Genomic DNA, 25,805 nt, shown 5'->3' on the forward strand with positions numbered 1-25,805 from the left:
AAAAGTCTACTCATCCTCCCCAAAATATTAGATTCCCTTTGTAATTACTAGGATTAATCAAGAACAATCCTAGAAAAATGCTTTCCTAGAAAAATGCTTTTGTTATGCTATTTGTTTCTTTACATATATATGTGTGATTATCCTAATGTTATAGAGGAATAAACAGCAAAGTTTATGCAACTTTCCCATAGCTGATCAAAGGTTGAGCTCTTAGTCAAAACTTGTTTTATTGGTCTCAGATTTCCTACTGTGCCTCCACTGAAGTTATCTGGCTTTAGAAATTCTCTTAAATGCAAGTAAGTGCTAGGTAAAATTCTGATGACCAGAATTTCTTATGTACTGTGCTAAATAATTGTTTGTCACTGGGCAAAGCTTTACTATTTCTACCCATATGAATAATCTATTGCTCTCCATTAGTTGACCTTTTGAGTGGGGGGTAAGGGAGGAGGGGAATGGCAAGCCAGGTGATATAAGGAATTTGACTGCATCCTGCACAGATATCAACCCTGTTGAAATGTATCTCACCAAGAAAGATAAAGAAAGGAATTCATTCAGTATGAATAGAAACACAGGAAGCTATTGAAGAATAGACAAAAATGCACTGTTTGAAATTGCAGCTGCAAACCTTATCACTTATATTCCCTTGCTACAAAGACTAGTCAGCTTTTCTCAGCCAAATGTGAATTAGAAGAAATATAATTTAGTGTTTAGAAAATATGCCTAATTTACCACCCAAGCCATACAATTTTGTCTTGAAGTAAGGAATTCTACATCAGCTTTTTAAAATGATGGTGATTAAGTAGACTACAATATACTTCCAGTGCTCTGTTCTTTTCATTATTCGTGGCACCCTGATGAAAAGTAATTATGCTTTGGTGAATTTTCCTCTTAGATGTAATTTGGACCACTTATCTGAGATTCTCAGAAGGGAGCTGACTTGACAACTAAACAAGAACACCTGTTTCTATCAATGTAAAGGAAGCTTTCCTGAGAGGCTTTTCCTCTGCTTAGCAATGCATAGCATTTCTGCAACCAGAAATATCGAGTGATGTATTAATGAATTGCCTTCTCTATTCAGCAAACAGAATCAGGAATTGAATGGTATATTTTTATATTTACATAAGGGAAGAAGGACTAATGGTCATGAATATAAAATAACCAAAAGAGGAGAGGGAGTGTGGCAGTGATTGGAAGGACTGAGCTAGGCTATCGGCCCTAGTGACTTGCCTACCTGCATTGAGACCTCTCAGTTACTCAAGTGCATAAAAAAATTCATAACCTGGGATTCTGTCACTTTATTAAATAGGCCAACGGAGATCTGCAGAAAAGGTTGGGGTATGTTTTATTGTTTCCAACACACATTACGTGTGTGAAAATTCCATCCATCCTCTTTTCATTGATACTAAAAGCAGGGAGCTGGCATGATACTAACCATTCATAAAAAGAGTATGGTCCCTCCATTTTATTGAAACACTAAATAATTCCATTTTCTGACTAGGACCAGTGGTGCTTCAAATATAAGAGGCTTTATTTGTTCCTTTTATGATCAATAAAAAGGCTATACTCCTATTACTTTAGCTTTTCCATCCTGTTTTAATGAACATCAAAAAGCACTTTTACAAATATAATCTTTTGGCCTCACTGCATTTTTGAGATGAACATCAACAAGTAAAATAAGGACAGTACCAAAGATATAAAACACAATTTAGGTGGATCTACTGAATATCAGTTAATGGTATTTAAGGAAATTTGTCTTTCTTTGCCTGTACTTTACCATTCCTTTGTGTTTGCTTCTAAGGGGAATTTCATTTCCTTCCCTTCCCTTACTGAAAGGAAATGTTGTAACAAGTTGTTTTGGTTGTTTATATTTGTAACACATTAGGAGTTTGCACCCTATCAAGTTTTTTCTAAGTGTCTGCAATACTCAGTACATGAACTTTAAAAAACTTTCCACCAAAATGTAATATACACTAAAAATACACATAAGTGTACTGCTCAATGATTTTTTTTAATAAATAATATATTCATATAGCCAGGACCCAAAATCAGAAACAGAATTTCTACCAGGCCCTAGAAGACTCTCCTCACACTCCTTTCTAGTCATTATAAAGATAACCACCATTTGGACTTCTTCTGACCCTAAAGATGTCAGTTCAATAGGGTATAAGGTAGGTACATTAAATCTTACAAATAGGAATTTCCTGGAGGTCTAGTGGTTAGGACTCCACACGCTCATTGCCACAGGCTCAGGTTCAATCCCCAGCCAGAGAACTATGATCTTACAAGCTGTGCGGCATGACCATAAATAAATAAATAAAATTAATCTTACCAATCCTCATTGATCCCCCAAACATAAGCCTGGCCTCAAAATTCTCCATAGTGATAATCAAGTCAGAAGACTAAAAACAACATCTAAATATATTTGAAAGTAATTAAAAACTCTATATCTAACCAAGTTGCCATCTATGTATAAAGATAATATGAAGGCATATTTAAATATGTAAAAGATTTAAGAAATAAACTCCCATGAATCCTTCTTGAAAAACTACCCTGTAATTTAATTTAACTAGCCCGGGGATGACTTTAAAAAGACTCAGAGCAGATAATGCCCATATATGAAAGACCTGATCATCAAGCAATTAATTTAAATATGTAATTAAATCTAAAGCATTGATTATAAGGACAAAACAATGTGCTATCACTTAAAAAATAAAGCCATACAATATTAAAAATAAAAATAAATAATTATAAAGGACAGGGGGAAAATATCAATAATACTAAGAACTGAGATTGTAGCCGAGAGAGTGGGTTCTTTATCTATCTATGTAATGACATCTACAGTCATTCAAGAGGAGGTCTCGTGGGTGCTTTCAATTGATTAAATTGAATTTGAAGTAACAGTATGTTCACATTCAAAACATAACCTAAAGGAAGACAAGAAACATTCTGTATATCTTCTAATTATCAGAAAGAAGATCATATAGAAAAGAAAGAATAGCGGGGAATATTTAGAAAGCATTAAAAACAGGAAACTTAAAATAAGATGGTATAATTAAAACTGAGCATCTTATAACACTAAATATTAACACGCTATATTTACCTATTAATGGAAAACTACTTTTCCACTGACACAAAATATATATCTAACTACATGTTAAATATAAAAGGCAAAGTAAAAACATTGTAATTTGGAAATGAGTAAAATAAGTGGATAGACAAAAATGTATCTTTTCACTATTAATTTATCATTAGATTCTAATTTGCAAAAATTAATCAAGGAACAAGATTTTAATAGCAGGCAAGATTGAATTCAAGGCAAGAATATTAAAAGATTTCATTTTATATTAAACTGAAAGATTTGACTTTTTCAAAGGAGACAACCTTTTGAGTAGAAAATTAAGATTGTATTTTATGATTCAAATAAATATAGAGTTTTTATTGTCTATAAGTGACCAAGGAAATTATTGATCTGCCCAAACTTTTATCCAGGGAGAATTTTCCTACTAAATTCTGGAAGACAAAATAAAGTTGTTGCTTGTTCACAGTGCCAGTTGCGATAATAACTAAGCATGTATTAAGCACTTTCTAAGTGTGTTAATGTTTTAACTCTTTAATCCTGGTAACAGCCTATTAAGGTTTGAGCTTATTCTTATCTTACAGATGATGCACAGCCATTAAGTAACAAAGCTCTACTGCTTAGGAAGTGGTAAAACTGAAATTTAATACCGGCAGTTCAACTCAGAGCGCATGCTTTTCATGAACATATTAAATATGATGGGAAAAAGGCCACTCACACAGATTAAGCATGCATGTCCCTTGGATTCACACCAGGGTGACCAGATACCAGTCCAAGACTAAAAGGCTACCTGCACCTCTGCTGACTGGTGGTGATGGACCTTCTGAGACCCTGCAACCCTGGCCAGGACTGGCTAAACACATTACCTAGGCTGAATACCAAAAAGTGAGTATGTCAGGGCTCCTCAAGATCACTCCAGGTTTGGTGATTTACTGGGTGGTCTCACAGGACTCAGCATATAGTTGTACTTGTGCTGAGATTTTATTACAGTAAAAAGATACAAAGAAAAATCAGCCAAAGGTACTTAGAAATCTGGATGAAACCAGGTGCAAGTTTCCAAGAGTCCCCAGAAAAACACACAGCATAATTGCATGGGCATGCTCAATTCCTCCAGCAACAAGTTGTTAAAATAAATAGGAAGAAATTTCTGCCAGGGCAGCTCATTAGAGATATCATCAGTGGTTTTTACTGGAGGCTGAGATGTTGGTATCCTCTGCCTGTGTGCAAGCTAAGTCACTTCAGTTGTGTCCAACTCTTAGCAACCCTATGAATTGTAGCCCGCCAGGCTCCTCTGTCCATGGAATTTTCCAAGCAAGAATACTGGAGTGGGTTGCCATGTCCTTCTCCAGGGGATCTTCCCCAGCCAGGAATCAAACCCACATCTCTTATGTTTCCTGCATTGGCAGGCAGGTTCTTTACCACTAGCGCCACCTAGGAAGCCCTGCCTAATATGTACCAAAATTCTAGATTCCCAAAAGGAAGGCTGGTGTTAAATATAAACACATCTTTTTGCAGTTTGGGCATAGTGAGCCACCATTATTTTTTAGGAAAAGTTTTTTGTTTTTTTTTTTTAATCAGTCTGGTGGAGGGCGAGGAGAGGGGGGTTGTTTATTAGTTAGATTCCCAGGGACCAGCAACTTGTAAGCAGGTTTTTCAAAGAATAAGCTATTTCAGACCTGCTCTGTTCCTTTTCTGCACAGTGAACATGAAGCATTCAACTACCTTGATCTAAAAATTCCCCTTTATGCTTTGTGATCAATTGACCCTCTAATATATGATTGATCCTCTACACCTACAACCATCAGTTATGTGCAAGGCATTGTTTTAAAAGCAGTGAACAGTGATGCTGAATTCAGGCATATATCCTTCACTGAAGGAGTATATAGTCTTCTTGTAGGAGTCATCGTTAATTAGCTTTTACATGGGTTACCACATGGAGACACCACAACTGGGAATGCAAGTGAATGAAATAGACAGAGTCTTTACGCTCATTGCCAGAAATGGGGTAGGTGGCCTCAGAGAAGGGGCCTGATCTATATCCACATACGTCAACGTGACGACACAGCGTCATCATCATGGAAAACAGCTGACACAGGTACAGTCCTGCTGCCAAAGGAGCCACATGAAGCTGGATGGGATAATTTCCTGATCCAGTGTGGCTATGTTCTATCTGCAGGGTGCCATGCACAGTATTTAAAGCCTCAAAATATCCTTGTTCTCCAAGGCTCTAGAACACTCCTTTGATAGGGTGGCAACATGAAATTTGCCCAACCTTATAGATAAAAATGGGAGCAACTGAATGTTGTACTTCTATGGGTAAAATAATCTGAATCTTACATTGATGAGTCAGTTTTTTTAGGAAATGCTAGAAATTTTATTTTCAGTGTTCTATGCTTTTTTTCGTTTACACTCTTTATTTCTTTTCTTCCATTAGCTCCTTCTCCTTCTGTGCTAGCTTCTCTTAACTACCTGATCCATAATCAGAAGCCTAACTTCCAATTTAAGCAGTATTTTTGTAACAGTCTGTATGGTCAGTTGGGATCTGAAGCTGCTACAGGCAAGGTTTTAATTAGAATTTTAGAAACACGAAGCAGCCTTTTGTGAAGATTTTCAAGTTCATTTTAAGGACCAATTTCATGCTCTCATCAAATGCCGGACATTTCGCTCTTAAAACAGCAAAAGATTTACAATCTTGTTCCCAGAGTCTGCTGAACTCAGACATAAGATCACTTAGGTGATGCATCTCTGAGGACTGCTTTTTAACTTTGTCCTAAACTGTTACTATAAAATTCCCTTCATCTTAGTATATCATAAGTCTATGTTTGGTCTTTCAACTTCTGGGATAAAACTTTGTTTCCTTAATTTGTCTTAGCATGCTAGCTACCTTTATGTGCATGCTACAAATGCTATTAATATTTTGATTGTCCCAGAATATCTATTTGCATTAGCAAGAGAGCAGCCTGAGACAAACATCTTTAAATACGCTGAAGAAATTGGTCAAGTCAACAAGAAAAAAATATTTTAAGCCAAAATTGGATAGCAAATACTGCCTGCATCTGTCCAAACATGCAGTCATGCTTCATCTTCTCTTTATTTTGTGTTTTATTTATAGATGTGCTCCACTAAATGACCTGTGCTGAACTACTCTATAGCATTTTTTTAAATGCATGGGCTTCTTATTTGTAATGAAGATCTGTAGTTTGGATTCACCATTTATAACACAATAGATGGGTTTTGCTCCTAGACTCATTACTTCTGTTTTTAATAATTAGACATCTGAGCCAGCTTCAGTCAGAGTTCATTGTTCCTTACTTTTGTTTCTAAAGGCTTCCCTGATAGTTCAGTTGGTAAAGAATCTGCGTGCAATGCAGGAGACTCGGGTACAATTCCTGGGTCAGGAAGATCCGGTGGAGGAGGGATAGGCTACCCACTCCAGTATTCTTGGGTTTCCCTTGTGGCTTAGCTGGTAAAGAATCCGCCTGCAATGCAGGAGACCTGGGTTCGATCCCTGGGTTGGGAAGATCCCTTTAAGAAGGGAAAGGTTACACACTCCAGTATTCTGGCCTGGAGAATCCATGGACTGTATAGGAGATCTGGGTTCAATCCCTGGGTTGGGAAGACCCCTGGAGAAGGGAAAGGATACTCACTCCAGTATTCTGGCCTGGAGGATTCCATGGACTACAGTCCATGGGGTCACAAAGAGTTGGACACGACTGAGCGACTTTCACTTTCATTTTCACTTTATGTCTAATCCTAGAAGATGCCTTTCCTATTCTTTTCATTTAAAATTCAACTTATTCTGTAACGGCATAGTTCACTGAATTCCAGATGGAAGTTACGTTGTTTTCATTAAAATTCATTTCATAATTAAGCAATAAAAGATCAACTATGGGATGACATGGCTTATAAGGCTATTTCTATTTTGAAAAGCCAGATACTAGGAAAATCTACTTTGCCTTTTCTAAGTTAAAGTAATAAAAAGCCATAACAGTCTTCTAAGTTCAAAATCCAAAAGTGGTTTGATTTTCAATTAAATTAATGTCAAGTGTTAATCTTGCCAGTGTATTAGGGGCTTTCATACAATTTTTGAATCTCCATTTTCCTAGTGTTTAGAAATATTTGTTTCTAGGTTTAGAGACTTTTCCCTATGCAAATTCCTGGAAGATTTTTCAAACTCTTGTAGAGGAGGAATAAATTTCTTTCCTACTGTCATTCTATGAGTTTCCCAGGTGGTGCAGTGGTAAAGAACCCGCCTGCCAATTCAGGAGACGAAAGAGAAGTGTGTTCGATGTGTGTTCGATCCCAGGGAAAGATACCCTGGAGGAGGAAATGGCACCCCACTCCATTATTCTGGTCTGGAAAATTCCATGGGTAGAGGAGCCTGGCAGGCTACAATCCATGGGCTGCAAAGAGTCGGGCACAACTGAGCAATAAAGCATTAGTACGGTTTTACTTGCCCAGCAGAATCCTCTGTACATTCTCTAAAATCTACTCCCCGCTTTCATTAGCCTAAATCTGAGAGTAAGGCCCCAGCAGTCCTGTTAAACACTTCCTGTAGCCTGTGGGCAGAAAACAATCCTTTCATTATAAAATGAGAGCCTGCACAAGTAGGTGTTATTAGGGTCTCTGTGTGTGTGTGTTGCTACATCCAGTGTTTTTTTCAGAGTATTTATCAACTACTTGGTGAAACACTTAGTATTTACATATGCTAATCAACTAAATTAATATTTAATCACTATTGATTTATTTATCAGGAACAATAAGTCTACAGGACCTTCAAAGCAAAAAAATTAAAGAACTTTGAGAAAGAAGGACAAGAAAGGCAATTTACAACTTATCAAAGCATAAAAATAAAGATCTTGCTTTTCAAAAAAAATCTTTGAATGTACAAGTCATAATAGGGCTTTTATGATGTAGAAATATTCAACAGCAAGACTGATTATCTTATTTAGTATGTAACATACGCATTTTCAATATTCTTTCTTCATTGATCCCTTCTCCACGGGTTTCATAATTTTGCATTCTGTTCAGCCAAAGATGAGACTATGATCTAAGAAACTAGTCATTTTCAATCTATTTAAATGATCACAATCAATGACCGGCAAAGTAATATACATATAACAACCCTCTGAAAACAGGAAAGAGCATTCCCCAGTGTGTTCACTGACTCCAATATAAGTAGGACCACTGTTCTTCTGGAAGTGGACATTCCATAATGGTCAGCATAATAATTTAGACTACTTTCTGATCTGGGTAGAGTCACACAGAAAACTTTCAAAAATATTCTGTCTTCTGTATTCATTTAAAACAAGGGAATAACTTCTTTGCTTGTCATAGCCACTATAATATTGGAATTGGGTGAGTCTTGTAAAAATTAAAATTCATGAGTCAGTACATTTACATTCCATTAGTTACCCAGCTCGTGAGTGTATGCCTGCTCAGTCGTGTCCAACTCTTTGCAACCCCATGGACTGTAGCCTGTAGCCAGCCAGGCTTCTCTGTCCATGGAATTTTCCAGGCAAGAATACTGAAGTGGGTTGCCATTTCCTCCTCCTCCAGATCTTCCCAACCTAGTGATCCAACTCACAACTTCTGCATCTCCTGCATTGGCAGGGGCATTCTTTACCAGTGCACCACCTGGGAAGTGCTTATACTGCTCACTCAAACCTAAAAGTCCTGTCTCTTCTCACTCTCATCTGATGACCTTGGTTCCTATCTCATGGAGAAAAGAGAAGCAATCCACACACCCTCACTACTTCACTGACCTGCCTACACACATACCCATTATCTGCTTCCCCCAAGACCACAGATGAACTCTTTGCTCTCATGTATTCAGATCACTCTTGTTTACAAAAAATATTTTGCCCCATGCTTCTTCCATTTCTTCTCTAAATCATTAATTTTTTCCACTTTATGGGGTCATTATCTTTAACACCAAGCATTCTGTAATAGCACCCATTTTATAAATTACCCTCTCCTACCCTATATTTCCTTGATTCTCTGTTGTGTTTTATAGCAAAATTGTCATATTTTCCCCACATAATGACTTAGAAATCCAAATTGCTTAACTTATATTATAGAATAGTCCCTTTTTCTTACTACCATTCCTATAGACACACCCTGGGATCTGAAAATCAGCTTCTCTCTTTTAATCAAGTTTCTCTCTCAGTCTCCTGAACAAGACATTTCAATCATAATTTAAATAACAATGTTGCTGACAATTAAAAAGGCAGCACAGAATCCAGCTGCTTCCTTTTATACTTGTACTTAAGCCACAACAGCACTATCAGCAGAAACTGACTTCTCCATAAACTTTAGCAGACACGTTTTCAATGACTTCTAAGGAAAAAGAATTAAGGGAAAGTTTTACAATTAGTTCATCTTACCATTAGGGTGCAAATATTTATCACTTATGTTTTTATATGATACTGAAAATAAATCATCCCAATATAATAATCTATATAACATGAGATACATAATCTATTTTAATATATTTGAAAATTTTTATAAATAAAAATATGTGTTTTAATCATTAGAAAAACAGGACATCCATCAATTTGACCTTATAAAAATATAAACAGCATTATTTATATAGGGAAAAGGAACTCTTTAAAGAAATATCACACACTCAAGTAAATTGTTGCTGTTATTGTTGTTCAGTTACTAAGTTGTGTCCAACTCTTTGCAACCCCATGGACTGTAGTGTGCTAGGCTTCCCTGTCCTTCCTACCTACCTGACTTTGTTCAAATTCAGGCCTACTGAGCCGGTGATGCTATGTAACCATCTCATCCTCTGCTGCCCTCTTTTCCTCTTGCCTTCAATCTTTCCCAGCATCAGGTTGGAAGTTTGCATCAGATGGACAAAGAACTGGAGCTTCAGCATCAGTTCTTCCAATGAATATTCAGAGTTGATTTCCTTTTAGGATTGACTGGTTTGATCTCCTTGCAGTACAAGGGACTCTCAAGATCTCTAGCACCACAGTTCGAAGGCAACAATTCTTTGATGCTCAGCCTTCTTTATGATCCAACTCTCACATCTGTATATGATTACTGGAAAAACCATAGCTTTGACTACACAGACCTTTGTAGGCAAATTAATGGATTCATTGCCCAATCAGAAGAATTCAATAAGAAGGAAGCTTATGTTGCTTTTCTATCCTAGTATGATGAACAATTACAATTTTGGCTTTTATGTTTAGAAAAATTTCAAATCATTCAATCGGATACAAATATCTATTAAATTACATTCTTCCTTTGACCAGAAATGTGTTGATTGTGAACTACAGAAGCAGCACAATGTAATTAAATTCTGTAGCACATAGAATTTGGTGAGCTATTCTCCATTTACTCCAAGAGAGATTTCTTGTCAAAATTTGATTATAAATATGAGCAATGTAAAAATATCATTATGACTGGATGAAGCACAAGCTGGAATCAAGATTGCCAGGAAACATATCAACAATCTCAGATATGCAGATGACACCACCTTTATGGCAGAAAATGAAGAACTAAAGGGCCTATTAATGAAAGTGAAAGAAGAGAGTGGAAAAGCTGGCTTAAAACTCAACATTCAAAAAACAAAGATCATGGTATATGGTCCCATCACTTGATGGCTAATAGATGGGGAAACAATGGAAACAGTGAGAGACTTTATTTTCTTGGGCTCCAAAATCACTACAGATGATGACTGCAGCAATGAAATTAAAAGACGCTTCCTCCTTGAAAGAAAAGCTATGACCAACCTAGACAGCACATTAAAAAGCAGAGACATTACTTTGCCAACAAAGGTCCATCTAGTCAAAGCTATGGTTTTTCTAGTGAGAAAAACCATATGTGAGATGTGAGAGTTAGACCATAAAGAAACTGAGTGCCGAAGAATTGATGCTTTTGAACTATGATGTTGGAGAAGACTCTTGAGAGTCCCTTGGACTGCAAGGAGATCCAACCAGTCCATCCTAAAGAAAATCAAAGAGTTGGACACGACTGAGCGACTAAAGGAAATCAGTCCTGAATATTCATTGGAAGGACTGATGCTGAAGCTAAAAATCCAATACTTTGGCCACCTGATGCAAAGGACTGACTCATTAGAAAAGACCCTGATGCTGGGAAAGATTGAAGGCAGGAGAAGGGGATGACAGAGGATGAGATGGTTGGATGGCATCACCAACTCGATGGACATGAGTTTGAGCAAGCTCAGGGCACTGGTGATGGACAGGGAAGCCTGGGGTGCTACAGTCCATGGGTTTGCAAAGAGTCACATGCAACTGAGCAACTGAACTGAACTGAATAAGAATTTACAAACTTATTAAGAATTAATTGTACACTGACTATAAAGTTGTATATTTCCAAATGTCTCTGTAGAGTGGGAATGAACGTGGGTCCTGGGCTTATAAAACTGAGGGAAAGTGCCCCTTGAAGCAGCATAAAATTACAGGCATTTGGTGGCTCCATCTGAAACCAATGTATCAGCAAAATGCTGCATAATGCTATTGTCTTTAACTGTAATCCTTGATTATTTCCAGAACTGCCTTTAGCATTCATCAAGTTCAACTAGCTCACATTGCAAATCAGGAGACTGAAATTCAGAACTGTTACAGGATTGTCCCAAGGTTGCCCTGCAGTAAATAAGAGAGCTAGGCTGGCACCAAATTCCTCACTCTTTCTCCAAAGTAATTAATGCCATTCATTTGGAAAATGTGCTAGATAGAACAGTATCCAAAATGTGTGAAATTATTATTCTACAGTGTATAAAATAATTTTGAGTTTTGAAAATTACCCAATATCTTTTCTTTATAAACCAAAGAGGCTACAAAATATAAGTGTGCTTTTATAAGACATTTTCTAAACTATAACATTTTTATAAGAGTTTAAAGTATGACTCATAAAGTCTAATTTGTGGCTTTTGAAATGTGTTTAATTGGCAATAAGCCTTTTCAAGATATAGACAGCACAGTCCCTTCCCACTAAAGTCTCATTAGGTTAGTTATCTGTGTCTTTAATGCAAACATTCATTCTTTTGCATAAAAAAATCTATTGACAAGAGAGATGTAGTTTGGTACCAAATATATGAATATGGAAGTGCATACCGATTTCTAAAATCTCATTCTGGCATGGTAGAATCTTACTTAGGTCGGAGGACAAAATACAAACTAAATGTTAGAAATGAAGAATGTACTTAATATTTATTGAGCTACTCTTTACCAAGTTTATGTCACACATTTTCAATACTTTATTTAACTTTAATTTTGTTGCAGAAAAATTGATTTCACACATCTAACTTGACTTTCACCAAATCCCTTTACAACAAGAATAAAGAGATTCTGTGGGAAATTAAACACATAAAGCCCCAAGAAAGAGATAACATGAGGAAAGACAGCAACAGGATTGTGGAAACTGGAAAGCAATTGATTGATTACTGAATAATTTAACAGACTGAGGAAAAATAAATTCTAAGGCCAACAGTGATGAAAGCTGAGAACCGACTGGAATTGAACTACAGAATCCCCAACAGGCTCAGAAACCGGATTTCCAGGTACTTCCGGGTGTTACGTGAAAAGCACAGAACTGGCAAGTCAGTTTAGGACACAGCCAGACCCTCTGCTGGAACACTTTCCCTCCATGCTCCTGATAAAGAGTGGAAATGTGTTCTCTGTGGAAGGTTAGACAAGTCTCTGAACTGGGCAACACAGATAATTAAATGAAGAGCTTCTGGAAAACAAAAAGATGATAGCAGAAATAAAAAACTAAATAGTAGTGATGGATGATTAAGTAAGTTAAGAAAATCTGTTAGAACAGAAAAAAAAATACCCAAAGATAAGCAAAATATAAAAGACTCAGACTAGGATTCCAGCATCTGAATAATAGAAGTTCAGAAAGGGAAATAAATCATCAAAGAAATAATTCAAGTAGTTTACCTAAAAAAGAATTTGGAATTTCAGAACTTACAGAATTAGGAAATCTATTCACTGAGAGCTTAGCAAAACGCATAAAACAGTGGCCACATCAAGACATTCCATCATTAAATTTCACAATACTGAAAAATGAAGATTCTGACAACATCTCCAGAGGGAGAAAAACACAGTTCAAACCAAAAGCCATGATGGTTTCAATACTAAAGAGCAAACCTAGAAGGAATACATTCTTCATAGAAAACTTAGATATGTGTGAACAGTTAGCGGTATTAAATTGCATTTACACAGGCATACGAATAAACGTGGATACTGATCTCATTAGGATGATGGTATAACTATACTGGGAGGATTAAACAAGAGAAGGATGTCACTGAGGTTTGTGGGGGAACAGGAAGAAAAAAGAGTGACAGTTTCATTTTTCGTGGTGTGAAAGCAATAGATAATACCAAAAACTAAAATCAAGAAGTAGTAATATAGTCATATTTTTTATCATTTGTTTGTGTGTGTGCTCACTCAGTCATGTCCGACTCTTTGCAATCCCATGGACTGTAGCCCACCAGGCTCCTCTGTCCATGGAATTTTCCAGGCAAGAATACTGCATTGGGGTGCCATGTCCTCCTCCAGGAAATCTTCCCAACCCAGGGTTCAAATCCACATTTCTTGTGTCTCCTGCATTGGCAGGGGGATTCTTTACCACTGCACCACCTGGGAAGCACTATTTATCATTTCTCTGAAGGTAATTAGCAAATAATCAGCTTAAAGATGTGAAGGCAGTTGCCTACAGACACACCAAATGAGTGGTGATGTGGAGTTTGGGGAGTGGCAGACTTCTCTTCATAATAAAGCCTATTGATCTACTAGATTTGTGAAACATGTGCATGTACACCTTGGTTAACATTTAAAACTACATGGTACACCCAAACCTCCTAACCATTGTCACACCATAGAGTGTGAATTTCTATAAAGGACATCCACAGTTCCTCTATTGGAGGTTATCTCTCTGGATCTGATTATGGGGACACACCAGAATCCTCTCTTCTACATGACCTGTTCTCTAGGTTGCCCTATGTTCTGGTGTCCTCAGAACAGTCCTAGTTTATACCTGTATGCAGGCTAATTATCAAAAGTACCTATTTTTGCTCTCAAAATTATCCTGATTGGGTCAACTTAATATTGCTCTCACAGTTCCATACCTTTGCACTTGCTGTTGTCTTTACCTTGACTTCCCTCCCCCAAATGTCCTCTTGGAAAAGAAAAATCCTCCCCATTTCTGTTCAAGTTCTATTCATTAAGATTTCCTTGCACTAAAGATTTCTATTCCAGTCCCTCATTCCACTGCAAATACAATTTCACTTCAGCAATTATCTTACAATATTAGAGCTGTTTATGTGTTTGTCATCCACAAGAAGATGAGTTCCTGAGGGCAGGGATCATTGTTGCTGCATCTTTGATGGTCCAGCACTGAGCCCAGAGGCTCCGCAGAGTAATCCATACAATTCTTATCAGTAGGTGAAATTGTCACACTATACAACATTCCTCTTGATGAAAGTGCAAGAGGAGAATGAAAAGGCTGGCTTAAAATTCAACATTCAAAAAACGAAGATCATGGCATCCGGTCCCATCACTTCATGGCAAATAGATGGGGAAACAATGGAAACACTGACAGACTTTATTTTCTTGGGCTCCAAAATCACTGCAGATGGTGACTGCAGTCATGAAATTAAAAGACGCTTGCTCCTTGGAAGAAAAGCTATGACAAACCTAGATAGCATATTAAAAAGCAGAGAAATTATTTTGCCAGCAAAGGTCCATCTAGTCAAAGCTATGGTTTTTCCAGTAGTTATATATGGATGTTGGACTATATATGGACCATATATGGGAGTTGGACTATAAAGAAAGCTGAGCACCGAAGAACGGATGCTTTTGAACTATGGTGTTAGAGAAGACTTTTGAGAGTCCCTTGGACTGCAAGGAGATCAACCATTCAATTCTAAAGGAAATCAGTCCTGAATATTCATTGGAAGAACTGACGCTGAAGCTGAAGCTCCAGTACTTTGGCCACATGATGCGGAGAACTGACTTATTGGAAAAGACTCTGCTCTGATGCTGGGAAAGATTGAAGACAAGAGGAGAGGGGACGACAGAGGATGCAATGGTTGGATAGTATCACCGATTCGATGGACATTCATTTGAGCAAGCTCTGGGAGTTGGTGATGGACAGGGAAGCCTGGTGTGCTGCAGTCCATGGGGTCACAAAGAGTCATACATTACTGAGCAACTGAACTGAACTAAACTGAATGTAACATTTAATTGTTAGATATTTTTAAAAATATTCAGGTCTTGACAATCTTATCATTATGAAGGGTACTGACCTCACAATTTTTTTTTACCCCAACCATAAAAATAAAACTAGGCAAAATTCCATTCCCATATCCAAACTAAAAGCTGATAATTTGTGATTATAAATTATTAGGTGAGTTTGACTATCTCTATTATTACATATACTCAACTATATAACCTATGATGGCTGCATCTCTTTCAGCAACAAAAACAAATCCACAAATTATTTTAGCACTGTGCGTCAAATGAGTACAGTAAGTAGACAGCTATTGCTGCTGCTGCTGCTAAGTCGCTTCAGTCATGTCCGATTAGATGTTTTCAATTTAACAATGAAATATATTATTGTCTTTTCAACTCATAAACTGAATTCACATTTTTATCTTGTCCAGTTTCAAGTGAGGATGAATTGTAGCTAAAATTTATATGGGGAATTAGACTGAAATAACTGATGGCACATAAGAGTCTCCCTTTTAAATTCTAAATTAGTCTTTATTCAACTAATCACAGAAGTTCTCAAATTTTTATGCCTCAAAGAATCATATGAAGAGGTTGGAAAAGAGATTCCAGGAATTGATGGGGCTCATCAATCTACATTTTTAAAAAAACAAAACACCCAATTGATTTTTATTTTTAAAAATCATACCACCAAATTGGTTTTCAAGTAGGTAATTTTGAGACTGAACTGTGAGAAACACTGGAGGTTAATGGAACTTCTTAAAAATCAGAGAGATGCCAACAGATCCACTATGAAAAATTGTTATTTATTTAAAAGTTCCCAGTTATCTCTATTATAGAAATAAATAAATAGAAGAAATACTGTTAGGCCCAAAATTCTGAGTATGAGATTTTTTCTCATTTATGTATGTATATAGGTACTGTATCTGTGTATTATATACTACATATATATATATATTATACCCCATGTGTAAATATATATATTCTATATACTATACATATTATGCATCTATCAGCTATTTTATGTACATACATTATTATATAATTTTATATAGTATGTATTTTTTCTTTTTATACCTGAGGAGGATAACAGGCTGAATTACCTGAAAATTCAGTAGGACAGAGACTTAGTGAAACTAAACTGCTTTGAAGAAAATTTTTAATGCAACCTTTCTTGCATAAACAATGAATACATGAACTATGTTTCATATTCAATCCATATACAGCCATGATACCATATGTGAAAGTGAAGAAATACCTTCTTTAAAAACTGAAACGTTTACTTGGAGAGGGAAAGTTCTCAGAGTAGGAGGTGTGCCCCACACAGATATTCCCACCTCTTCATTCTAGGAGGGGAGGTAGGAGGGCCCAGGCTGACTGTCTGCTTCTCTTCCACTCACTGAGATGTGATCTGCCCAAATGCACAACAGCCTGGGTGAACACACTCACAGGTATAAAAGCTAGTAATGGTAGATGAAACTCAATAAACAACCTACTCTTTCAAACAATAACTATGAAAAATTAAGGGTTAGCAGTTACTTTTTAAATAAACAATGAAAGAGAAGGATCAAAAGTGAACAGAGAACAACTGATTCAGGAGGAAACAAGATCACTCCAGGAACAGAAGATAACTTTAAAATAATTCTCCATAGTACTTTAAGCAAGTGCTCATTCATAAACAAGAACAAACAAATATGCAAAAAGAGAATAAAAGACTAAGGAAGAGCCCATGAAAATTAAGAAGCAAAATTAAGAGAGAAAAAAAAAAAGAGGTAAGCTGGAAAAACAATGAAGTCTTCCAAAATGTAAAGCAATAAAACCAGAAGCTGAAAAATATTTTTAAAGAGTCAAAAATAGAGTATAAATCCAAGAGGTCTAACATCCATCTAAAGAGTGTCTTCAATGACAGAACAAAGACAATGAAGGAGGAGAAATAATCCAATAGCAGAAGAAAATCCTTAGAGCCCAAGACATGACTCAACACATGAAAGGGTTCAGAAAATGCGGCTCAGCAAAAATGAAAAATAATCCATTAACACATCTTCATTAAGTGTCAGAACATCTCAATGGATGTTCCTTCTCATTCTTTTCTTTTGATCTTCTTTTTCTCCTGCATTCCTAAATTGTGTGAACCTGAGGACTCTTTCCTTTGTAACTTCTTTATTTATATTACGTCATCTATTCACTCAATGGTGTCCGACTCTTTGTGACTCTATGGGCCACCAGGCTCCTATGTCCATGGGATTCTCCAGGCAAGAGTACTGGAGTCGATTGCCAGTTCCTTCTCTTTATTTTACTTATTTGCTGCTGCTGCCAAGTCGCTTCAGTCATGCCTGACTCTGTGCGACCCCATAGATGGCAGCCACTTAGGCTCCACCTGATTCTCCATCTGCCTAGGATTCTGCAGGCAAGAACACTGGAGTGGGTCGCCATTTCCTTCTCCAATGCATGAAGGTGAAAAGTGAAAGTGAAGTCTCTCAGTCGTGTCCGACTCTTCGAGACCCCATGGACTGCAGCCGACCAGGCTCCTCCGTCCATAGAATTTTCCAGGCAAGAGTGGGTTATTTGCTACATGGTCTCAACTAGACTGATCACTTTGAATGTCACCTGTATATTGATAACCCCAAGTTTATATCTCCATTTCCAACCTATCCCTGAAACTCCAAAACTAATAAACAACCTAGTCTTTCAAATAATAACTATGAAAAATTAAGGGTTAGCAGTTACTTTTTAAACAAACAACGAAAGAGAGAAAGATCAAATGCCATACAACACATGGATTTCTTTTCTGCAATCTAGCCTACAGTTCAAAGGCAATATGTCTAAAATAAGATTTTCATCTCAGTCCCTACTCCAAATTGTTCTTCTCCTAAATCTTCCCCATCTTATTTATCCAGTTGCTCAGACCATAAAAACACAAGTCACACAGAACTCCTCTTTCCCCTGCTGTGCATCCAATCCATCAGAAAAGCCAACGTCTAACATGAATTTATAAGAAAAGTGTGTCCAAGAAGAATATTCATTTCTTAACACTATGATGAAGTTATTTTCTCCCTCTCTCCTACCCCTTATAACCCTGTTTACATTAGTTATAGCTCTCATCCAAAGCAATACAATTTTTAAGAACATGAGACTGCATCTTTGTCTATGGTACAAACACTGTGTGTCCCACAGTAAATAACATATACAGAGAATTTTAAATGTTGAATATTGGTTTTAAATTTTAAATCATCAAACTACGAAAGATTCATTTATATTTGCTAAATTAAATCCAACTTCTATAACCCTTGAAAATGTAAAAATAATGAAAAACAGAAGTGAATGGGTGGAAGTAGATGTGGCAGAGAAGGCACTGGCAACCCACTCCAATACTCTTGCCTGGAAAATCCCATGGACAGCCTGGTAGGCTGTGGTCCAAGTGGTCATGAAGAGCCGGATACGACTGAGCGACTTCACTTTCGCTTTTCACTTTCATGCATTGGAGAAGGAAATGGCAACCCACTCCAGTGTTCTTGTCTGGAGAATCCCAGGGACGGGGGAGCCTGGTGGGCTGCCGTCTATGGGATGGCACAGAGTCAGACATGACTGAAGCGACTCAGCAGCAGCAGCAGCAGTAGATGTGGAGGAAAATATAGGGACAATAAATCTCTGATCTCATACATTAAAAAATCAAGGGGCACTGTCAAAAATTTATGGGTTAAGAAATATAATTTTTATGATGTTAAATAACAAAAGAATTTTTTTAATGAGCCTGGTAGGGGTTGCAAGAGGGGAGAAAAAATAAGTGAGCTAAACTTGCTTCATGTCATAGAGGGGAGTCAAAAGCTTTTTTTTTTTTTTTTTCTGAAATATTTTAATTTTTTTAACTTTTTATTTTGCATTGGAGTATAGTCAAATAACAAACAATGTTGAGATAGTTTCAGGTGAAGAGCAAAGGGACTAAGGCATACATATACATGTATCCATTCTCCCCCAAACTCCCCTCCCATCCAGCCTGCCACATAACATTAAGCAGAGTTCCGTGTGCTATACAAAGGTCCCTGTTGGTTATCCATTTTTAAATATGGCAGTGTGTACATGTCCATGTCAAATTCCCCATATCCTTCCCCCTGGCAACCATAAGTTTGTTCTCTAAGTCAGCGAGTCTCTTTCTATTTTGTAAGTAAGTTCATCAGTTGTCATGTCTTTCAAAAGCTATTTTTAAATTGACATATTAATAAATAAAATATATGCATATTATTTAAGACTTGGATTTAAGTTTCAGAAAAACTAACAATAAAATAGTTTAAAATAATTATTTCTGGTGAGTGGGAATGAAAGGAAAGTGTATGGAACCTTACTTTCCATTTAGCATCCTCTTCAGTGTTGAATTTGTATTATGACACATACTGTTAGTATAATAATTAAATAGACAAATAAATACAAATAAATCTGTTAAAAAATAGCAAAGCAAATGACCACATCCAATCTAGTCTTATGTCTAGATCTTCACACATATTTATTTGAATCACATTTGATAAAGAGACATCAATTTTTCTTTCACTGCTGATCAGTAGCATAAAAGATACAAAAGCTGATCTAGGATATTTTTAGTCTAGTTTTTATTTTTAACCCACTCCATAAGTACAAAAATTGGTTAACTGGTGTCTGGTCAAAATATGTTGATGCCAGAATTTGTATTTAGTAAAAAAAATTCTGTAAAAAGGATCCTTCATGTCTAGAACCAGAAAAGCTCATACAGTAATTCACTGTAATTTACCTCCTCAAAGTACCACAGGCCTATATAACCCTCCAGAGGAAGACGCTGCAGTTTTGAACACAGTGACCACTTCCTTGTCCTAATGCTACCCTTGTCCTACTTCTACGCTTATAAACATGGCACTATTTTTACCTTGAATAATGCATGGCTTGGTGGCCCGCAATATTAAAATAGAAGTCCGTTGTGTGCTTCATCTCATTGGTGTGCCCACTGGCCTCAATCCAGTGTCCTATTGGGAGACAATAAACACCATCCACCAAGTTGTTTTCATTGTAAGTACAGCAACGGTCGTGGTGAGGCCCGTTGCCTGGAACAAGAAGAGATGACAAACAAAGTAATTACATCAGTGCTTTGCTTCAATGGTCATGGAGGTGCTGATGCAAAATTAATAGCAAGACAAAAATAAATACAAAGCTGCATAATCTACACATCTCACTATAAACAAAAATAGACTAAGTTGGTGAGGGACAGGGAAGTCTGGTGTGCTGCAGTCCATGGGGTAGCAAAGAGTCAGACACCACTGAGTGACGGGACTCAAGAGGGAACACAGTAAAAATATCTAAAGAATTACTTGTTAACTTCAGAGTACTATGCTCCCAATGAATACATGGATAATTACAAAAGCATATTAACTCAGAATTTCATGGGACCACTCAGGGCCTTAAGAGCCCATTGTGATTCACTCTGCAGCCTGATAAGCCGCTGAAAGGGGCTTCCCAGATGGCTCAGACGGTAAAGAATCTGCCTGCAATGCAGGAGAACTGTTTTCAATCCCTGGATCAGAAAAACCTCCTGGAGAAGGAAATGGAAAACCACTCCAGTATTCTTGCCTGGAGAATTCCATGGACAGAGGAGCCTGGTGGGCTACATCCATGAGGTCACAAAGAGTTGGACACGACTGAGCAACTAACACTTTTACTTTTCACTTTTCAAGCTGATGATAAGGGCTCTTAAGGCCATTAATGACCCTGTGCTGCATACTTTTACCTCCCTGGAATGCACATTTATGACTAAAGTCACTAATAAATTGTTTCAGTATCAGCTCAAACAACAGATAGATTTTTTTTTTAATAAATACGTTTATAAATAATAAAATAACAGGACCATATCCAATCCAGGTTGCATGTAAATCAGTGGTTAGTATTATGTTCAGATGGGAAAACTAAGCACCACAGAGATTAACCAGCTTGCCCAGGATCACAGAACAAAGAACAAAGTGATCAGTAACCTGGTATCCCTCGTTCCCCACCTTTTTCAGGCACTTGATACCTTCATGCTGTTTTCTACTGCTTACTTTACAAAAGACAGACCCTCTGCCCTCCAGGGAGTGGAGCAAAAGAGGCAGAGACAGGACAACATGCCTCTGATAACATTATTTGCTTACATCACTATTCTGCCCAGCATCAACTACATGAGTAAACAGACCCTCAATCCCTATGAAAATTATTTCTACATTATTTTTATAATCTATTCTTATGTGACCACCCCCACTTCAAATCAACCCTTTCCTTAAACTACCTAATTTTCATATAGTGTCAGTAATAAGAAAAACATATAAAGTGTTAGTTACTCACTCATGTCCACTTCTGTGCAACCCAATGGATTATAGCCCACCAGCCTCCTCTGTCCATGGAATTCTCCAGGCAAGAATACTGGAGTGGTTTGCCATTCCCTTCTCCAGGGGATCTCCCGACCCACAGATTGAACGCAGGTCTCCTGCATTGCAGGTGGATTCTTTACCATCTGAGCCACCAGGGAAGCCCAAGAAAAACATAGAATCAAAATAAAATAGGAATAAGTCACAATTATTATGAATATGAAAATTCGATTCATTCATCCCTTGCTCTGTCTTCCGAACTATTTTATCTAAGGTTATTTAGCATACAATCTATTTTTTTAAATGCTTAAGTCACTGGGCAGTTCTTTAGAACATAATTCCCCTCATCAGACAGAGGGTACAGGATGGCCCCTTTAATAAATCATCATTGATCTTCCTAGCTTAGATTCTTCTTCTTCTCTTGATGGCTACAAGGTACTACACCAATTGCCTTATTAACCTTGATATTTAATAGAGAAAACCAAACTATACTAGCAGTCTCACTTCTAGAAACATATCCAACAGAAATATAACAAAGGTAAAGAAAGATACATGGATACATGCATGTGTGTAACAATACTATTTTAATAGCAAATACTACAAACTATGTCAATTCATCTATTCATTCTCCCAAAAATACTTATTGAATGTTGACTATATGACAGGCATTGTACTAAATCTTGTTAAGGATTTAGGTCTTTCCCATAAAAGCAATTTTTAAAAATGAATTATTTTAAGCAGGCAGTTGACATGACCAAATTTTTGTTGTGAAAATATCTCTCTGGTTACAGAGTAAAAAATTAACTCAAACACAATGAGATTAGAAGCAGAAAGTCCACTTAGGAAACTTCTGCGTTAGCCCAGGTAAGAGGTGATAAAAGCCTGAAGATAGAAATTGAAAGGGATGGGACAATTCAGGAGGGAAAAGCCACAGGACTTAATGATTAACTGGATATGGGAGGTGAAGATGAAAAGAGAATCAGAAATGATTCTTAGGCTTCTGGCAAATACAACTCAATATATGGTGATACCATTTACTGAGATGTGAAAACAGACAGAGTTGGAAGAAGATGGTCAGTCTGGTTTAGGCATTTGGGACTTGGAATGCTATTTAGATACAAAAGGAGCTGTTAGGTAGAGAGCTGAAGTTATTGATTTGACACTCAGACCAGAGATCTGAACTAGAAAAATAAGTTCATGAGTCATCTAAGTATAAATGGTAACTGAGACAAGGATATAGATGACTTACAAAGAAAAACAATGTTGATTGAGGAGAAAAGGCTTCTAGAACCAAGTTTGAAAGCATCTCAACATTTTACAGCTGGACAGAGAAGGATAAGATTAGAAAGAAGGAATAGAGAGAGAATCTGTAGAGGAAAACTGGGAGTGAGTAAGTGAGGTGGGGGAGTATAATTGAAACCATAGACTAAAAACAGGGTGGATGCCTGTTTAACTAGCAACAGTAGTTATATCTGGAGAATGTAACTGGGAAGGAAGGACTATTTTACTCTAAATTATTTTGAATCTATTGGATTTGCTATAAAAAGAAGACATTACTTTTTAGCAAAGAAGAATAATATCTATGGCTCCTGCTGATCAGTATGAGACTTAACAACAATCTACATGTTATAACTTAAACATAATTATTGAGGAACTCAAATATACATAAATTGTACTGTTCAATAAAAATTATGTATGTAACATAAACTTCCTAAGAATTCTTCATTCCTAGAATTGAGGTTTTAAATTACTCATTTTTACAAAGACATCTTTTAGAAGTAACAAGACACATCTATCTCTCTCAGTCAGAAAGGTACCGTATCAGTGAAGGTGTAGTGGAGAGTGGGAGCTCCCACCACATTCAGTAGCAACAAGGAGTCTGATCCTTCAGTTGTCAATGCAAACTGGATGGGGAACATGGGTGATGAGGTGGTACCTCTCCCCTCTCACTGGAGCAGTCAGAGAACCAGAAGGTGAATCCAGATGCAGAGTCTTATCATAAAATACTCAAAATGCTGCAATTTCAATAGAAAGTCACCCATTATATGAAGAATCACAAAGATCTCAAACTGAATGAGGAAAAAATGTTCAAAAGATGCTCAACTCAAGATGACAGACACGTTAGAACTATCTGACAAAGACTTTAAGCTTCAACAATCCATTGAACACACTTGAAATGAAAAATCACAAAGTCTTAGCAAGGAAATAGAAGATGTAAATAAGAACTAAATGGCAGTTTTAGAACTGAAAAATACAACAGTTGAAATAATAACCTCAGGGGATGGGCACAAGAGCAGAATGGAGGTCAGAAAGAAAAGAAATAGCAAGCTATAAGATAGAACAGAAATTATTCAACAGAGAAAACACAGATGGAAAAAAAAATAGAGCCTTAGGGACTTGTGGGACTATAACGAAAGATGTAACATTCCTGTAAATGGAGTCTGAAGAAGAAATGAGAAAGGGGATGTAGCGGGAAAATATTTGAGAAAAAATGATATCTAAATATGTCTAAATATTTTCTAAATTTGCCAATAAACATACAGGTTCAAGAACTTGCACAAACTCCAAAAAGGATAAACAAAAAGAAATCCATGCCACAACATATCATAATTAAATTTTTGAAAACTAAACACAAAGAAAAAGTCTTGAAAGTAGCCAAAGAAAAATAACAATTTAGGAAAATAATCACTCTTATGTCAGTAGTTTTTTCAAAAAAAAAAAGGTGGGGGGGTGCTAAACAGAAGATCTCCATAAATAGAAAGGAAGTTGTTTAACATCAGAAAGGAAGAACATGATAAGAAAATGAGTAAATACAGTAGATTTTCTTTCTTCTCTTGAGTTTCTAACAAATATTACAGTGCTCTCTGATGTCCTACATGTATGTAGTGGAAATATGTAAGGCAATTATATGGAGAAGGGCAAAGAAATAAGATTCCTCCAATTCATTTAATATGGCAAAATGATGAAACCAGTCATCTATGATCAGTTATGTTTGTATAATGTAGGTAAATCAAAATGGAATTTTAAAAAAATGTTTAAGTATGAACCATATTTCCATAAGAAGGCAGAGAAAGGAAACAGAAAAAAACAAAACAGAGAAAATGACCATAAACAAATGAAAACGAAATAGCAAACTTAAGTCCTAATATACCAATAACCTCATTAAACATAAACTGTCTAAAAACACATTAAAATACAGAGATTTTCAGAGTAGTTTTGTTTTTTTTTGTTTTTTTGTTTTTTTGTTTTTTTTAGTGAACCAGCTATTTGCTGTCTAGGAAAAACTCACTTCAGATTAAACAGGCAAGTGGAAAGTAAAAGTATAGAAAAAGATACACCATGTAAGCATTAATGTTCATCACAGCACTGTTTATAATAGCCAGGACATGGAAGCAACCTAGATGCCCATCAGCAAATGAATGGATAAGGAAGCTGTGGGACATATACACCATGGAATATTACTCCGCCATTAAAAAGAATTCATTTGAATCAGTTCTAATGAGATGGATGAAACTGGAGCCCATTATACAGAGTGAAGTAAGCCAGAAAGATAAAGAACATTACAGCATACTAACACATATATATGGAATTTAGAAAGATGGTAATGATAACCCTATATGCAAAACAGAAAAAGAGACACAGATGTACAGAACAGACTTTTGGACTCTGTGGGAGAAGGCGAGGGTGGGATGTTTCGAGAGAACAGCATGTATATTATCTATAGTGAAACAGATCACCAGCCCAGGTGGGATGCATGAGACAAGTGCTCAGGCCTGGTGCACTGGGAAGACCCAGAGGAATTGGGTGGAGAGGGAGGTGGGAGGGGGGATCGGGATGGGGAATACATGTAACTCCATGGCTGATTCATGTCAATGTATGACAAAACCCACTGCAATGTTGTGAAGTAATTAGCCTTCAACTAATAAAAATAAATGGAAAAAAAAAAGAAAGTAGAAGTGGTTACATTATTATCATATAAACTAGAACCTGAAAACAAAGAAAATCACTAGAGATAAGTGAGAGAAATTATATGGTGGTCAAAGTATCAATCCAATCTGGATTGACCAGAAAGGATTATGGAAAGAGACAGACAGATACTAAATGATCTCACTTACATGTGCAATCTACAAAACAAAAATCAAAACACACAAAAAAGCAATAAAAATG

The 25,805-nt window shown here is 36.7% G+C and overlaps 1 protein-coding gene across 3 annotated transcripts in view; it reads right to left on the reverse strand.

Annotated features, from left to right (window-relative positions):
- EPM2A (EPM2A glucan phosphatase, laforin) overlaps window positions 1–25,805 on the reverse strand; it is a 103,296-nt gene that overhangs the window by 33,268 nt on the left and 44,223 nt on the right. For 2 of the 3 annotated variants that reach the window (XM_061130550.1, XM_061130548.1), the window contains exon 2: window positions 20,174–20,348. In XM_061130550.1, coding sequence (XP_060986533.1) covers window positions 20,174–20,348 — 175 coding nt within the window. Of the gene's footprint in view, window positions 1–20,173; window positions 20,349–21,615; window positions 21,728–25,805 lie in introns of those variants that run through there. The other variant, XM_061130549.1, reaches the window with a different exon arrangement.

The sequence above is a fragment of the Dama dama genome, chromosome 26 (genome assembly GCF_033118175.1).
Source record: "Dama dama isolate Ldn47 chromosome 26, ASM3311817v1, whole genome shotgun sequence".
NCBI classification, from domain to species: domain Eukaryota; kingdom Metazoa; phylum Chordata; class Mammalia; order Artiodactyla; family Cervidae; genus Dama; species Dama dama.